This window comes from Pyrus communis, chromosome 1, assembly GCF_963583255.1.
Source record: "Pyrus communis chromosome 1, drPyrComm1.1, whole genome shotgun sequence".
NCBI lineage: Eukaryota > Viridiplantae > Streptophyta > Magnoliopsida > Rosales > Rosaceae > Pyrus > Pyrus communis.
The window spans coordinates 943060-960893 of NC_084803.1; the positions used below are offsets into that span (position 1 = coordinate 943060).

At 42.7% G+C, this 17834-nt stretch overlaps 4 protein-coding genes across 5 annotated transcripts; 2 read left to right on the plus strand and 2 right to left on the minus strand.

Annotated features, from left to right (window-relative positions):
- The first annotated feature begins 190 nt into the window (after positions 1-190).
- On the plus strand, positions 191-3722 carry LOC137742829 (protein ACCUMULATION AND REPLICATION OF CHLOROPLASTS 6, chloroplastic-like). The gene is made up of 6 exons (XM_068482782.1): positions 191-787; positions 1067-1291; positions 1376-1636; positions 1734-2682; positions 3000-3136; positions 3230-3722. Exons 1-6 carry the CDS (start codon positions 275-277, stop codon positions 3518-3520), a joined length of 2376 nt encoding a protein of 791 aa, XP_068338883.1. The 5' UTR covers positions 191-274; the 3' UTR covers positions 3521-3722.
- Positions 3723-3951: 229 nt separating this feature from the next.
- On the minus strand, positions 3952-9158 carry LOC137742839 (kinesin-like protein KIN-7E). Its single transcript, XM_068482789.1, has 12 exons — positions 8452-9158; positions 8102-8191; positions 7915-8015; positions 7705-7818; positions 7553-7634; positions 7377-7444; positions 7223-7288; positions 6999-7123; positions 6487-6799; positions 4904-6394; positions 4498-4784; positions 3952-4367 (listed from the first exon to the last, which is right to left on the minus strand). Exons 1-12 carry the CDS (start codon positions 8612-8614, stop codon positions 4046-4048), a joined length of 3222 nt encoding a protein of 1073 aa, XP_068338890.1. The 5' UTR covers positions 8615-9158; the 3' UTR covers positions 3952-4045.
- Positions 9159-10169: 1011 nt separating this feature from the next.
- On the plus strand, positions 10170-13010 carry LOC137746878 (uncharacterized TPR repeat-containing protein At1g05150-like). The gene has a single exon (XM_068486897.1). It carries the CDS (start codon positions 10454-10456, stop codon positions 12839-12841), a length of 2388 nt encoding a protein of 795 aa, XP_068342998.1. The 5' UTR covers positions 10170-10453; the 3' UTR covers positions 12842-13010.
- A 1532-nt stretch (positions 13011-14542) lies between these two features.
- On the minus strand, positions 14543-17248 carry LOC137740058 (uncharacterized). 2 transcript variants are annotated; one of them, XM_068479859.1, is made up of 5 exons: positions 16714-17248; positions 16136-16534; positions 15416-16027; positions 15004-15159; positions 14543-14906 (listed from the first exon to the last, which is right to left on the minus strand). In XM_068479859.1, the coding sequence occupies exons 1-4, from the start codon at positions 17176-17178 to the stop codon at positions 15028-15030; spliced, it is 1608 nt and encodes a 535-aa protein (XP_068335960.1). In that variant the 5' UTR covers positions 17179-17248; the 3' UTR covers positions 14543-14906; positions 15004-15027. The 2 variants fall into 2 exon arrangements, with proteins under 2 accessions (XP_068335960.1, XP_068335950.1); XM_068479849.1 differs by having other exon boundaries at positions 14543-14911.
- Positions 17249-17834: the final 586 nt, after the last annotated feature.

Consider the following 17834-nt stretch of genomic DNA (forward strand, 5'->3'; position numbering starts at 1 on the left):
GGCTAGAGTAATGAGATCAGCGTTGCAAATGAGCCTTTAACTGAAGCCCATATGAAATAAAAACCACAAAAAAGAAATCCGTTGCCGGGACTTGAACCCGGGTCTTTTGGGTGAGAGCCAACTACACTACAACTGATTTGTCGTTCACATCATTGAAATAAAGAATTATAAACTCTTCTTTAGTTGAAGCCAACAGATTACGCGAGAAAGAAACATGGATAAAAGTCTCCCAGAAATGACTGCCAGGGTTTAAGCAGAGGCATCAAACTCTCCAATGGAGACCCTCAAACACTTCGGCATCGGCTTCTCCACTCCCCGCCTCCTCCCTTTCCGCCACCATCGGAAACCCCAAAAGCTCCCTCCCACTATCTGTTTCGCCAGCAAATGGGCCGAGCGCCTCCTCGCCGACTTCCAATTCCTCGGCGACTCCTCCTCCTCCTCCTCCTCAGACCACCATTCCCTCTCCTCCGCCACCGCCACTCTCGCTCCTCCCCACTTGCCTCCCGCAGTTTCTCCCCCCGAGCGCCACGTGTCCATCCCCATCGATTTCTACCAGGTGCTGGGCGCCCAGCAGCATTTCCTTGGGGACGGTATAAGGAGGGCGTACGAGGCTAGGGCTTCCAAGCCGCCTCAGTACGGCTTCACCCAGGAGGCGCTGTTCAGCCGGAGGCAGATCCTTCTAGCCGCTTGCGAAACCCTAGCCGACCCCGCCTCCAGAAGAGAGTACAACCAGAGCCTTGCCGAAGACGAAGATGGAACCATCATCACTCAAGTTCCTTGGGATAAGGTAATTGTGTGGTTTCAATTCGTTGTATTCTGTTTGGTTGCTGAGAAAAATGAGAGGAAAGTAATGGAATTTGTTGAGAATCTAAAAAATCTGGTATTGAATTATGATTCTAGTTAGTTTTATCTACATTACTACGATTTCCAAGTGAAAATTGAGAGAAAATAATGGAAAATTTGGTATTAAAATTTAATTTTTTCAGTGGCTTTTGTCCGCATTACTGCGTTTGATCAGTAAACGAGCAGAATGCGGCTGTATTTTATCGTGTTGAGCTATTTGTAGGTTCCTGGAGCTCTGTGCGTGCTGCAAGAAGCTGGGAAGACTGAGCTGGTTCTTCAAATTGGGGAGAGTTTGCTAAGAGAGAGGCTGCCCAAGTCGTTCAAGCAAGATGTCGTTTTGGTCATGGCACTTGCTTACGTTGACATGTCGAGGGATGCAATGGAATTGTCCCCGCCTGATTTTATTCGGGGTTGTGAAGTGCTTGAGAGGGCTTTGAAACTCTTGCAGGTAATGGAGTCCTCATAAGCAATATCTTGTTTGTTTCAGTTGTATTAAATATTTTGATGTGTAAGACTGATCTTCAACATGCAGGAGGAAGGTGCGAGTAGCCTTGCACCTGATCTTCAATCGCAAATTGACGAGACACTGGAAGAGATCACCCCACGTTGCATTTTGGAACTTCTAGCTTTACCCCTCAGGGATGAGTACCGATCGAGAAGGGAAGAGGGCCTCCATGGTGTGCGCAACATACTGTGGTCTGTTGGAGGTGGGGGAGCAGTTGCAATTGCGGGAGGTTTCACTCGTGAAAATTTCATGAACGAGGCCTTCTTACATATGACTGCAACGGAGCAGGTAGCTATTCCTGTGAATTCCTTCCCATGCCCCTACTGTGTGCTTTCCACACAATTGTCTAATCTCTTTGTTGGTTTGTTCTTTTTTTCTTCTAAAGGTTGATTTATTTGTCGCAACCCCAAGTAATATTCCAGCGGAAAGCTTCGAAGTTTATGGAGTGGCACTTGCGCTTGTTGCTCAAGCCTTTGTTGGTAAGAAGCCTCATCACATTCAAGATGCTGATAACCTATTCCAGAAACTTCAGCAATCCAAAGTAACAGCTGTAGGACATTCTGTCGAAACCTATAGTGAGGTAGACTTTGCTTTGGAGAGGGGTCTCTGTTCACTTCTTATCGGGGATCTTGATGAGTGTCGCTCATGGTTGGGCCTAGACAATGATAATTCACCATATAGAAATCCATCTGTTGTAGAATTTGTCTTGGAGAACTCAAAGGCCGAAGATGAAAATGATCTTCCTGGACTTTGTAAGCTATTGGAGACATGGTTGATGGAGGTAGTATTCCCCAGATTTAGAGACACCAAAGATATAGAGTTCAGACTTGGAGATTACTATGACGATCCTACAGTCTTGAGATACTTAGAGAGGCTGGACGGAACTAATGGTTCGCCCTTAGCTGCTGCTGCTGCCATTGTGAATATTGGAGCTGAGGCTACTGCAGTTCTTGGTAATTTCAAGGCAAGTGCCATTCAGGCATTGCAGAAGGTGTTTCCTCCGGGTCACAGGGATGAGAATCTTACACCTCAAGAAGATAATGAAATGAATTATGCATTTCTTCCTGTGGAAAATGGAGAGCTTCTGGAAGAATCTGATGTAGATGAATCTGTCCATGTGGCTGAGGTTTCTGGAAGAAATGGTTCTGTTGGAATACGTGAAGAAGAATTGATGACTGACAAAATCAAAGACGCAACTGTTAAGATTATGTGTGCTGGTGTGGTAATTGGACTGACAACGTTGATTGGATTGAGGTATTTACCTGCTAGGAGGGGCTCGTCCAACCTGCATAAAGAACTTAGCTCAGCGACTGCATCTGATGTCACAAGTGCAGGTATGATTTTAACCATTTATTAGAGTATTAATAAAATGATTCACAAAGCCTTATTTCCATCAACTAAGTTATGAAACATGAAAATATCTATATTTTGGCATTTTCCACTTCAATATGCTTGATGACATGTTATTTCACTCAACGTAAAAGCCCCTGGTAGTATTTCGCCAGCTATTTGTCAAAGAGCTATGGTGAATCTTCCAATAGCCAGTAGTGCAGGGATACTTCTTCCTTTGAATCGGTCCAATTCACTTCGTAAGCTTGCCGCTTTACGCTTGATGCAAGGGGATGAAAATTAATTCATATAACCATGCCAGGGCTACCAGGAGATGAAAAATCTGCAGAGGAAATACCAAAAATGGATGCAAGAATAGCTGAAGGTCTTGTTCGCAAATGGCAGAACATAAAATCTCAGGCTTTCGGGCCTAATCATTCTCTGGAAAAATTATCTGAGGTAGGGAATTCTTTAGTTTTTGTGGATGAATAACGATGTCATTGAGCTAGTCACCAGTTTTGATGCATGTCCTGACATTGTTAAAACTGCCAGGTTTTGGATGGTGAGATGTTGAAGATATGGACAGATCGCGCAACCGAGATTGCACAGCTTAATTGGTCCTATGGATACACCCTGTTGAACTTGAGCATCGACAGTGTGACTGTATCGCTGGACGGGCAGCGTGCTGTGGTGGAAGCAACTCTTGAAGAGATGGCCCAGTTAACCGATGTGCTCCATCCGGAGCACAATGACTCAAACAGAAGAACGTATACAACGAGATACGAGATGTCTTGTTCAAGCTCTGGATGGAAGATCATTGAAGGAGCTGTCCTCCAATCATAAAAGAACGTTGTAAAGTACAATGACGCGGGTGTAAATGCTGTCTTGTTTTTCTATTTAAGTTTATTCCTTGTAATCTCGTAGTATCTCAGATCTTTTATCCCAATCAAATGTGTTATTTTGTTGAAGTTTTACGCTCTCTGGGTGCGATTGGCAAGAGGAGAGCATATAAATAAAGAATAGAGGAATAAGTTCACTGTTAAAATGTTTATGAGTTCGTATAATCAGTCAAAATCAGTACAAGTTTGTCGGCCTGGCTACAGAAATCGACCTTTATTCTTAGCCCAGCCTGCCCGTGTTTCTATGCCTGCAATTTACTGCGCCATGGCCGTGGAGACCCCTCTTGCCTCCTTTTTCTCGTCCTCCAGTTTGCCAGCATATATTAACAGTGGAAGGATTCAAACAACATAGTAGTAAAGCTACAGATGGTTTACAATGCGTATCTCCATTCGAGCTGAGCTGGAGCGAGACATCGTATTCTGTACAAAATATTTCTACGAGTTACCCTTGTCTAACTGGAGCCGAGTTCTACAGAGTAGACATGGAATCTCTCCAAATGGAGGATTTCTTGTTTATAGGGCGAGATAAGAAGCTGAGCCCGAGTATCTCCTTGGGAGCATCGAGTGGCGCAACAAGGCCAACCAGCTTCGCAACAAGGGTGGCGCTCTCCCGGATGTGCCCCGTGTCCATTGTGCTCGTCCATATCAAGTTTGCCAACTGCAGGCTCCTCTGCTTTGTGTTCAGCCTAATCCCCCACTTCTGGTAAAGCCTTTCTTTTTCCTTTGTCGATGCAAACCTCTTCGGCACTTTCTTGGCTAACATTTCTCTCTCTCGCTTAAGAGCCTTCATGCTGTTTCAGATTACAAATTAAGAAAAACAAAATATAAGTTGGAGATCTCCTGCTTTAATGCGGTTAGGCTTGAAATATCAAAATTTCAAATGTGTATTTTGTGTGCTGTTGAAATGATCCAAAGTACTACCTTCCAGCCGCTGTGAGAGCTTGGCGGGATTTTAGATTGCTTCCTTCGGAGAAGGTGTCCTTGAGAATCGTCAACCTTCTTAGCTCTACCTCCAAGTAGAGAAAATCAGACGGATCACCTTTGTAAAGAATGAAGAAATGTGTCCTGTGAACCAATGGCACAAAGCAAGCCTCCCACAGCTCGATTATTAGTCCTCTCTGTGTCTCGAAATCAAGGCGCCAATTGGAAGGGGTTCTCAAAGGATGTTCCGCACGAATGTGCCTCCTCCGTCCTGCTCCTCTTTGTGCCTGTCACCAATAACCACCCGCAATTAAAGTTCGTATCTTTGAAAGATATGTTTATTAATCACTAACCAACCAGAACCAGTAATCACCATTGTGTTAGAGAGAGAGAGGGAAGCTGTTACCTCGTACTTTCCTTCCTTGCGTTCATTGGCGAAATTGAGAACACTCATATTATCCTCTACGTCAGATTCCGAGACATTGGGGATAACTTTCCAAGCTACTGGAGCACTCAAAACTGACTCTAATTGAGAACTAGCTCTGGTTGAGCTTCCAATTTCGGAACCTTGCTTCGATTTATGAAATAGCTTCCAACGCAAACCTTTTGAACTTCTAGGCCAGCCTTCAGAAATGTCCTGTGCACTAGCTGCCTCCGTGCTTTCCTCTGCCTCTACGTGAACGCTCAAAATAGAATCTTGATCAGAATCTCTTCTTGGTAACTTTCCGGCATAGCCACCATACTTGGATCGAGAGTTCTCCCCCTGATGGACTTTTGGTTTCCTATGAGGAAATTCCTGCTGTGTAATAACCTCTGTGTCCGGCTGATCTCTGGCACCATCTAGGTCCATTGGAACACTCCCAATAGAAGCTGGAAAATCTTCCCTAGATATACTTCTACTGTGGGCACCTTGCCTTGATCTGGAAGGTCTCCGTCGGAAACCCTCAGCAGGTGTTGTATTCTCGTTTAGTTCTGCCTCATGCGATACAAAAGAAGATGGACTCATGATAACCGCTCTGCAGCTTCGACTTCTAGACAAATTCATACTTGCAGAGCTAGATTCAGAGGAAGAAGGGGATTGTTCCATTGGGGCAAGATTAACAAGGTTGTTAATTGTCCTTTGCATTTCCTGAATCTTTTTCCGCATCGCTTCATACTCTGCATTAACGTTATTCAACTCCCTATCTCCTGTCTGCTGCATGGGAGCTGTCGCGGCTAAGTTTCCTCCATTTTCTTCAGAACCGCTTAAAATCAAATCAAAGGTGTTCTGGTCCATGCTTGATATGCATCTAATTTCCTTGCAGCTATCTTCAGATTCCGCGTGAGATGCTTCTGCAATAACTTCAGATTCTGCTTGATGTCCTTGTACAATAACTTCAGCTTCTGCTGGGCATCTTTGTGCAATATCTTCAGGTTCTGCATGACACCTTCGCACAATATCTTCAGATTCCGCTGGTTGTGTATTATCTTCAGGTTCTACCTGAGATCTTTGTGCAGTATCTTCACATTCTGCGTGCGATATTTGTGCAATATCTTCAAATTCTGCATGAGATCTTTCCGCAACATGTGCAGACTCTGCAAGAGATTTTTCTGCAAGATCCTCCCAATCCGGCAATGAATCAAGCCCAACAAACTCTGGAGCACTACTGTCCAGCAGAAAATTTTCTTCAGAGCTAACAGAAAGCGGACGGTTGTGCTTGTAGGAACCAGTAAAACTAGGTCTATCAGTAATATCAGATGCGTTATCTGCTTTTACACCGGCGGACAATGACTCCTCAGCTCCTGAATTTTCACCTATTCTTGGAACTTGGCTGTCTCCAGTTGATTCTAGCAAATTCTGAACCCGAGATTGAGCAAGATCACGTTGCTGAGTCAGTTCTTTTATCTCTTTATTCATCTGCATAAATTTCACATTTAATAAGAAGATTAGGAAAGGAGAAAGTGGCATGTGCAATTATGTGTATGTATGAGTCACAGAAGTTCCAACACCTGTTCAAGCAGAAGTTCTTTCTCTTGCATTGACTTTGATGCTAAGCTCCTCAACGCATCTTCCATTTTCGCTAATTCTTTCTGCAGTTGCTTTACCAACGCCTTATCTGATCTTACTACATTGACCTTTGCATTAGTAGTCACCTCTTTTGCACAACTTGCAAAGAAGAGTGTGTTTTTCGATTGCTCAACATGACTTCGTGCAGGGCTCATAGTGCAAATGATGGCTGTCCTGGCATTGCCTCCCAACGAGTTTTGCAGTATCCGTGTTAGCTTCGAATCTCTGTAAGGTACGTGCCCATTCTTTCCCTTGCTGCATCCATTCACGACATTAAATTGATTAAGAAAACATAAAATGGTTAAACAAGGTTAGATAAGGAAAAAAAAACGTTTTAATCGGCTGGTACAAACCACCCCAAAGGAGAAAATAATTTGCTACGTCATCAATAGACATGACGCGGAATTTACATTTATACAAAACAAGCCCTTGGTGTATGGAAAAAATATTGAACCTTAATTTGCGAATTACAGTTCCCAGGGTCAGTAAGCTTCGATTTATGTGGCAACCTTCTTTCAATCTCGCACCAGCTGATAACGCTTGAGAAACACGCTCACTGCCCGCAAGATCAACAAAATTCTGCGCAGAGAGTCAATTTTTTTAGTGCTAATAATACCATTGTATTAGATCCTCATGAAGGAAGTGTTTCTTCGCAAGGAAAGATAAATACTTCCTTACCACAGTAGCTGCAAGTGTGCTTGAACTTTGAATGCCAAGATATTCTTGAGCGGAACTTTCAATTGTCTGTTGAATCCGTCAATTCAACAAAAAAACATTTACAAACAAGTTCATATGTCAAAATAGAAAGTAACCGCTTTAGTGATAAGCATACCAGTCGCAAAATCTGATGAGATCTTGAGCTAGTTTCGTTCAGAGAGGTCTCTCCGATCTTCCTCTGAGCTGCAACAATCAAGTACCAATTTAAGAGTATATTTACCATCTGTGAAAACAAAACTAACACGTAGTTCATGTAATCCTGCGAGACAAACATAATGCAAGTGTGTTTACCTTCACAGACAGAAAGGAGTTCCTCTAGGTGGTTCCGGTCTCTCAAAATCTCTTCTGAAAGTTTCTCGACAACAGTTCCTTTCTGTCGGAGTAGCATTATGAGAAAACCTTCATCTGAATTATACGTATTATAAAGAGAATACAGTATTCACCTCTGGATCGTCTAGGAGCCTAAGTTGAGCACTCTCGGAGCTGAGGAGGTCTCTGACAGCTTCGTTGTAGATCTCCATGGCAGAGAACTTCAACACAAATTCCCTATCACTATGCTGGAACACAACAAATTGGTTTAAGTTATGTCATGTCGGAGAATACATAGTGAGCTTGGTATAAATTGGAATTGAAGACAATATATGATCACTTACTTTCTCAATGTAATCATAGATGTCTGCAACTGCATAATCTGTGATTCCTTTCATAGTGTATGTTTTTCCACTGCTTGTTTGTCCATAGGCAAAAATGGTTGCTGACCACGTATATATCACCGAAACAAATGAGATTTTTGTCACACTTAAATATCTGAAAACGAGGATTAATAAGAAGACTACTCACAGTTGATGCCGTTGATGACCGAAAGCACAACCTCTTTAGCTCCCTCATCGTACACCTTCGTCGTGGGACAGTCCCACCCAAATACTCTGTCTATCCCCAAAGGATAGGGAAACAAAGAGAAAGGACATCAAAACAGATTCAAAGTTTTCGAATATAATAAAAACAAAGAAGAGAGAGTTGTTATTGACGCTCCAAAAAAATCATTTAGACTCTTCCCTACTTATTTTTCACATTGGGAGGAAGGCCAATACAGTTCTCTTTTCTTCCCTAGCAAGGTTTTGGAGCGCTAATAACAACTCCCGAAAGAAAATTTTGAATATTAAACAAGAATGGATATGCCTGTCGTATACCAAAACCATAAGCAGAGGGAGACATGGGGCGATCAGGATGGCTGTTGTTGTACATGACGGTGTTGTTCTTGACACACCAATCGGAAACATCGTTCTTGGCCTTCTCCTTGTCGTTCAATGGCCTCAGCCGAACCGAAACGAGGATTTTCTCCTCCACAGACATCGATGCCTCAACTTCTTCTCTTTTCCTACCGAAAACACAGTTGCTTCGCGCACAAACAAAACCCGCAAAAGCGTCAAAATTCCCCAATTTCGCTCTCCCACATGAATGTATGTGAGAGTGCTGCCACAATTGTCAAATCATTTGAGGGAAAAATTCACTGATGAAATACTTCACCGTTCACAAATGCGGGCCGCCGCTCAATTTTCTTCACTCAAATCCCACAAGGCAGGTCGAACGAACAAAAAATTTCAAACTCGATAAATAATTGGCAGAAATTCCCCAAATTTTCGAACTTGGGCAGTTGCACATCCAAACCGAAGACACAATTTCAACCAAATGCAACCACAACGACGAAAAATGCGAGGCAATGTAGACAAACGGAAAGATATCTGATTACACGAAACAAATAATGTCTATATTTTATTTTTCCTTTTCTTTTTACCACGGTCCGAAACCGTAACCAAAAAAAAAAAATAAGCGAAAGACGGAACGGCCAAAACGTCGGCTGCGACGATGTCAAAATCTTATCAAAAAAGGATAGAAATTTGGCCGAACCGTGAGAACCAGGAGGGTTCTGGGCTGTGGGAAATGAAGGAATTAGGGACGGTTGGCGAAGACCGTTGCCCTCTCCTTTCTCTCTCTCGCTCTTATTTGGATTGCTGTCTGCCTCTGATGTACAACTACCGCGCCAAAATTCCTAAAAACTAATAAACTTACTATTTTGACCTCCAGCTTGCCAAGTATTGACGAGCCTAACAGAGTGGATGCACTATATTGATCAACTAATCCACATTTTATTAGTTAATGTTAAATATAGCGTAACTCAATTTCGACACTCGTTTAATTATCATTATGTATGCCAAGAAGATCTTAATTTTAGTCGTATATGTTAAAATAATAAACAAATTGAGTTAGTGTTGATACACAAATATTTTAAGAGAATATTACCATTAATTTTTATCCTTGTTCATTGATACACGTTGAAACTTGCATTAAATGCTAAACTAAAACGTTTAATGTAACAAATTAAAGTTTAGTAATGTCTAACACATATACAAAATGATACAATTCAAACAAACACAAAATAAAACAATATAAACACTGTCGCTAAAATGACACGTAATATAAGCAATCGATTTAAAATACCGTCACCTTTACATCGCGATTACTCTAGCTAATACAAAATGCCACATGTACGCACTCTAATCAACACGAGAACCCAGACAGCTGGAGAAGATGTTTCTTTAAGTAAAGCTGGCGTTTATCTTAGTCAAAGTGCCAACCAATACAAATACCAAATCTTCCAATTCCAATACAAAACACATACAAATAAAAACTTAAAAAACCGGAAATACATTTTTTTTTTTTTTTTTTGTCAGGAAAAACAAAATACTTAAAAAGAAAAAGAAAAAGAAAAAGGAAACTTAACAGGCCCACTACTAGGCCCAAACAGGGCCCACCCACCCATCATCATCATCACAGAAGCAAAGGGGTGAGAACCAGGTAATAAAAATTCAGAAAAATAGAAAATTTAAATTAAACAAGAGAGCGAAAGACAGAGAAAACAAGAGTTGTCTTCTCTCTCCCCATCTCTCTCCTTTTCCCGGCTCAGATCCAATGAAAACCAGCAGAGAAAACAGTTGGTACACCCAAACGAGAGATTAAACCTCATTAATCACAGGATTATTAGCCTAATCACGAATTAAACACCCCCAGAACAAGATGTATTAATATAGCTCTGTACCCCTGCCCTACCTTCTTTTTTCGGTCCCCCTCACTCACTTACCCATTTATCACCAAACCCTCCAGAAAAATTAATTCCGAAATTAAAGCGTTTTAATGACGACGAGAGGGAGCAGATCGGAGAAGGTGAAGCGGATTTTCCACCAGTTCGATGACAACCATGACGGCGGCCTCAACCGCGACGAGATGGCGGCGCTTGTCGTCGCCGTAAACCCTAGGGTTAAATTCAGCGACGAGCAGATCAATGCCATTTTGGATGAGGTATTTCGGACGTACGGTGACTTCATCGACGGCGAGAAGGGGCTGACGTACGAGGGGCTTTTGCGGACCTACGACGACGGAGCCGGTGATGTGGACCGTGACTTCGACGCGCTCGGGTTGGAGCTTACGTTGGACGAGAACAAGGCCTCCATGGACTCAGAGGCGTCCTCGTCGGCGATTGTCGATGAGAGGGTGGTGGAGTCGCAGAAGAAGCAGAGGACTGCGGCGTGGGCGGTGTCGCCGAACCACGGGATCGTGTTCGACGACACGTGGAAGATTGTGGACGATTTGGAGATTCTGGTGAAGCGGTTGAAGGCGAAGCAGGGCAAAGACGGGAAATTGAAGGCGGACAACATCGACGCCCTCTCCGACGCCGGATGGTCGAGAGAATTGGGGCCGTCGATGGAGATTTCTGAGAAAAGGGTATTTTGGGAAGAGAATGGGCATGATTATGCTTTGTTTGTCAAAGAATTGGGGGTGCTGAGGAGCCGTTCCGACGGAGCGAGGTCACGTGAGCAGGCCTTCGACGGGCACATGGCGATTGGGAGGGTGCTGTCCGAGCACCAGCTGTTTAAGGAGGCACTGGTGAGCTTCAAGAGGGCTTGTGAGTTGCAGCCGGTGGATGTGAGGCCACATTTCCGAGCTGGAAATTGCTTGTACGTTCTTGGCAGGTGTAACGAAGCGAAAGATGAGTTTTTGCTGGCGTTGGAGGCCGCGGAGGGCGGCGGCAACCAGTGGGCTTATCTGCTTCCACAGATTTATGTGAATCTCGGCATTGCGCTTGAAGGTGAAGGTATGGTTATGAGTGCTTGTGAATATTATAGAGAAGCTGCAATTAGTTGTCCAACCCATTTTAGAGCTTTGAAGCTTTTGGGTAGTGCTCTTTTCGGGGTTGGGGAATATAGGGCGGCTGTCAAGGCCTTGGATGAGGCCATTTTTATGAAACCCGATTATGCCGATGCGCATTGTGATTTGGCTTCGGCTTTGCATGCCATGGGGGAGGATGAGAGAGCAATTGCCACATTTCAGAAAGCTATTGATTTGAAACCTGGTCATGTGGACGCTTTGTATAATTTGGGAGGGCTGTATATGGATTCAGGTAGGTTTCCGAGAGCTTCTGAGATGTATACTAGGGTTTTAGCTGTGTGGCCTAACCATTGGCGTGCTCAGCTTAACAAGGCTGTCTCTTTGTTGGGAGCCCGGGAAACTGAGGAAGCTAAGAAGGCTTTGAAGGAAGCATTGAAAATGACCAACAGGGTTGAATTGCACGATGCCATTGCACATTTGAAGCAGCTACAGAAGAAGAAGGTGAAGGCAAACAATGGAGAGGGGTCTTTCGTCGTTGTGGAACCTTCGAAATTTAAGACAGTTGGAGAGAAGGCTACTTTGAGGCAGGACATGGCCAATGCACTTGAGATAAGGGCCTTTCAGAGGATTACCAGGTTGAGTCGATGTGATGTGGAGCTGCTTAAGAAGGAAATGAATGATGGCGATGTACCTCTTTCATATTCAGGCACTGGTGTTCCTCAGAGATCCATACGCAAGCCTAATTTGGAAGTAATCCTCCGCAGGTTGCTTAATTTCCTAAAGCCAGAGACTTTCCAAGGAGCTGTTAAAGCCATAAACGAGAGGATACTCTCTGTCATGGATGATACAGGCTCAGGCAGAGTGGATTTGGGAATGTTTTTTGCTGTTTTAGCCCCTATTTGCAGTGGCTTGCCAGAAAAGCGCAAAAGAGTTGCATTTGATGCGCTCTTATGGCGTCCTGTGAACGAAGGTGGTGGTTCTCAGATAAGAAAGGCTGATGCCACTAAATACATGAAACTGTTGAGAGCCATATATGTCCCTTCCCATGGAGATAGTGAGATGCTGGAACTCCATGGAGAAGCGGATCTTTCCACTATGTCTTTCACCGAGTTTCTTGTCATGTTTGACGACCCAGATTGGGGTTTTGGTATCATGTCCACGCTGTTGAAGCTTGAAACTGGGGACAGAAACCGCCACGGCAACCATGTTTGCTCGGTCTGCCGCTATCCGATTATTGGATCCCGATTTAAGGAGGTAAAATCTCACTTCAGTTTGTGTAATCAATGCTATAGCGAGGGAAAGGTGCCTCCTACCTCTAAGCAGGAAGAGTACAAATTCAGGGAATACGGAAGCGAGGCTGAAGCCATGAAAGACAAGTGCAAGTGCTTTACACTGCAATCCCACAAGGCCCCATAGCTAGACTCTTTTTCTGTTCTTTCTGTATATTTCCTTCGTCGCAATCTAGTTCAGTGTGAAATATATCGATCACGAATGTTTTCGGTCGGCATTATGCCGTTGTATAATACATTTGTTTCGGATGTCTCTGCCGTATCATCATCTGTATAACGTGCTTCGGTTTCTTGTATTCGTTCTTTCTGTTCATTCGACGATGATTTTACTCCTCTGCCTCGAAGATTAATCCCGGAAATGCCGGTTAGGGTTTCCATTCTGTTCAAAGCACTAGGTGCATGCAAGAAGCACGGTTATGTCATCCATCTGGTGTGAGAAAGAAAGGAAACGAATTTTTCTCAAAACACTACTGCTTCTTTTATATCAGGATTTTTGGCTGACGGTTGCCAAATGCAGCTTCAAGTTCGAAATTCGAAAACCCTAACCTGCATTTGCAGCTAGCCAAGAAGAATCGTCATGGGAGCAGTAGCCGTAACCTCGGCGAAGCACATGATATGCATGATGATCATGTCTGTTGTGATGATTACGCCCACAAGGGCAACAGCATCGCCATCGTCATCATTACCGATATCACCAGCCGCGGTCCCAGCCCCATCACCATCATTTCTTCCTTCCGACCAAACGAAAAACCAGGTGCGGCAGGGAGAGGGAGGGCGAGAAGATGAACACCGCTACGAGGCCGAAGCGTCGGAAATAATTCTTAATGACTATGGCATTTGGAGTTCCACACCTTATTTTGGTAGAGGTGATATGGCTCCTCTTCCCCACTGAGAAGTATTTTCTTGCTGCCACGTTGTAGTAAATCATGAATGTATAATTAATGACCAAGTGTTTTACATTTCAATCAAATTATTCATGTTTCCGTGCATCAACTAGAGATTGAGGCTTCTTTAGCAATGCATATTAGTTTCAGGCAACATGAGTCTTAAACTCAACTCGAGTCTTACCAAACTTTTGAAATTCAAAACTAAACATTTAATTCTCTGAAACTCACCACATGCGTACAAATATGACTTTTTAGTGTCGGAATATGTGCCATGTGTACTCACTTTTCAAATTTAATATCAGATTTTTACGGAACGAGCAAAGTGACATATGAGTTACCAAATGCAGCTTTGAGGTGCGATATTCGAAAGCCTTAACCTCCATTACCATTTGCCCAAAAAAATACCTCCGTTACCTCCTTGACCAATTCCGTCCATCATCATTGCTTAATAACTTATTTGACTTTTTGTGAGCTGATTTCTCCCTTTAATTGTGTAAGTTGATTTTGCTAGTTTACCTATCATCATTAACCCACATGGTTTTTGTATAAATATTGGGTTTTGACCCAATGAATTAACACATGGGAGCAGTAGATATGAATCATGATCATGTCTATTATGATGATTACGTCCACGAGAGCAACCGTATCCCCGCCATCATCACCGGTATCACCGGCCACGGCCACGGCCCCAGCCCTGTCACCATCATTTCTGTCTGTCTGTCTGCCGAGAGAACAACCAGGTGCAGCAGGGAGGAAGAATACACCGCTACAAGGCGCAAACGCCGGAAATAAGTCTTCAAGACTACGGCACTTGGGATCCAACACCGTATTAAACAAAGCCGTTCCTTCAATCAAAGTATTCATATTTCTATGTAAGTCCTTGTGTCGGAGTAGCGGCGTACCCGAGTGATGTAAGCCCTCACACGACAGTGAGGATTGAATAAATCAAAAGAAATACACTAGAAAACTATGGAAAAAACAAAGTTTACTGTCCATGCTTTTGTAGCAGATCTTTCACCTCTTGCTACATTACATATGCTAACAAAGAACTCGAGGCATGTCCTATCTATTATGACCAACCAAAAACATCAGAAACCAAGCTTTCCGAACATAAATTTTACTCGATCCCATCGTCATTTAACTTGTATTCTACGCTTCTCAAAATCAAGGCAATGAGGATGGAGAATACAGCACCTCATTTAACATGGTTGGTCCTAGATTACTGCATATATTGGTGGTGTTATGAAATGTGGAAGCTCATGGGATACCACCGTCTTGACAATAATCCGCTACTCTCTTTTTAGTCTAACCTAGAAGAACATAATTAAACAGATCAATTAAAATAAACCATACTTCCACAAACTGCCGGATTTCAAAGAAATAGTGATGCAATTTCAATTACCTGGAGGTGTAACGATCAGCACAATCACATAAGATGAAAAGAAGAAGGGCCAGATATGGCAACTACTCTCTGAGCATGCTGTGCTTCACCCTTGTAAAGTTCCTTTATTTCCTTTTTAGTGCGGCGTGCTTCCCGCCTTTCTTCCTTGACAGCAGCCTGTATACATATATCTTTGAGTCATGATCAAAAGAACAAACACACTTCGAAACAACATAAGCAAAATACAATGGACAAAATTGCACACATTATCGAATGCCAAAAAGAGTATCTTTGATATTGTAGATGCGAGTTATTTGCTTCCAGTTTTTGCCCTTAAATTGTTAGTTTACGGATTTTATAAAAGTATGGTAAGTTGGATGTAATGGCATGCTCAAGACGAGCAAAAATGAATAGCAGAACAGCAAATGGATACCTTTCGCTCTTTCTTCTCCTCCTTTGACTCCTGACCACGCTGCTTCCTTTTCAACAGCTGATTTTTCAAGGCATCCGTATCTTTCACCTTCTCAGTTGTAGGTTTTTTACTATGAGGCAGGAAGTCCACAGGCAGCTTCTGTTTACCTCGAAGGGTTATCACATGATCGGTGGAACCCAAGGCTCCGGAAACCGTTTCAGAAAGCTTCTTCCTTCTAGTTGCTCCTGGAGCTTCGATTTTCCCTGGGTGGTTATCGAGATTTGAATATGTAGTAACAATGGTCTCACAATCCCACACTTCTGATTCATCGCTAGATTCCTCTACAATGACCACGTCTCCATCTTGATCTTCGTTCTCATATTTCTCACCATATTCTGCACAACGCCGAATAAGCACATTAGCAGATTCCACTAGCTCTTTCGTTTTTACTGTCTCATTATCCCGCAACATATCTGCAGGAGCCTTATAATTTCCATCGAGCTCTAAGTCATCCATCACACGCTCATTAAGGGTGGCATGTTTGAGCTTCTCTGCAAGGGACTCATCTTCTTCAGGTATATAGTAATCATCGTCATCGTCATTGTCATAACTACCATACTCCTGACCTACAAGCTGTTTTTTTCATAATAAAAATGTGAGATAATGAAGTATAAAGGAAAAATCACCTCAAACTATAAAGTTTAAGTAACATAACTAAATATGCCAAAAAAAATAACTCACTAAATCAAATTGCTCGTCCAAAAGACGATGAACTCGTGGCTTTTCAACTGTAGAGTCATCCTTTGCTTCTGCCACGCTATTTGTTCTCACTCCATTTGCTTCATTGGTCACATTTTTATTCTCAGATTGCTCAACAAAACTTGGTGTATTATCTATAACCCCATCCTCCTCCTCCTCCTTCCCTTCTTCGGGAAGGTTAGCCTGAACCACAAAATCTTCTTCCAAGTCCTCAACATCAGAACCAAACCGCGATAAATCGCTATCATCAAGCAATGCAGATACTTCTGGATCAACCACTTTCTGAACCCTTACATTAACCGTATTAGAAGCAACACTGTAAATAACCTTCTCATTGGGTGCCTCAGTTTCTGAAATGCGCAATCTCGAAGCATCATATGCCTAAAAATCCACTACAGTTATTAAGTACAACAAATATCTTCTAAATTGCTATTGTTTTATAGCTCAAAATGTAAAAGACAGAAATTTTCTACTTTACTCTTTCTTTTTCCTCAATTTTCTCGGAAGCCAAATAGAATTTAAGCAATCAAAAGCTAAGTTAGCAAAGTTAGCAAACCAACCTTTTCATCGCGCGGGAGCTCACCGAGCTTAGCCTTGGAATTCTGATAAAATGCAGAGCCGCCGCCAGTATTCCGAATCTCCCTCATATGCAGCAAGTAATTATAGCCGTCGTCGGGAAACCCTAGCTCCAGAATCTCCTTCCTTACGTTGTCAGGCAAAGGCTGAGCTGCCAACGACGCTGCCGAGCTCCCGTAACCATGGCCATAGCCCCCGCCGCAGCCGCCATCCTCAGGCGCATCGGCGTATATCGAATTGGGATCGTCGTCGTATCCGCCGGCAGCTGAGGGGTGGTCAGGGTTATCTTCGGGGAATAAGCTGTCGACGGAGTAGCTGCTGTTGTCTACTCGGACAAAGACTCGATCGTTGCCGGGTGAGTCGTCGTAGTTGGGATCGGACGAGTCGCGGGCAAGTAATTGGAAGGTCGCTGATTTTTTCTTGTCGATGAATTTCTTCTTTCTGCCCATTTTGTTTTTCGCCAAATCAGAGACGGTTGAGAGAGAGAGAGAGAGAGAGAGGAGGCAATGGAGACTTAAAAGACGGTGAAGTCGTGAGATAAAACCCTATCAATGTCTTCTGTGTTAAACCCTAAAAAATCTTGAGTCGACCCGAATGGCCCAAAATTCAAAATCTTCATGTATTTGGGCCTCATTTTGAGACCAGACCAAAAGTCTCCCAGTTTTCAATCGATTTTGCGATTTAAAGGATTTCAAAGATGTCATTACGAAATTTCATTCTAACCATGTTGCGACTCCGCCAATATTTTTTATTAATTATTTTTTCAAGCTTAAAAATTACTTTAGGCCAAATTTTTTTCGTGATCCTTGTGGTGGTACTCTACTTTTAAATAGACTTCTGTGGTGAAAAAGCTATTAATTGTAATTTTGTGGTGAAATTTGTGATCAATCATAATCTAAATTGGATTTTTCCTCATTCTTCTGTCATTTGTAGGGGTAAAATTGTTATTTTTGTTTTTTATTAATTCTATGAACCAATCATAAAGCGCCATATGAACATAATTTTTTTTTTTTTTTAACTTTTGGAACTACAATAAAAGAATAAATAAACAATAAAATTACAAGATTCATATTATCAGATTTTCTCATTTCAAGAGAGCTAAGAT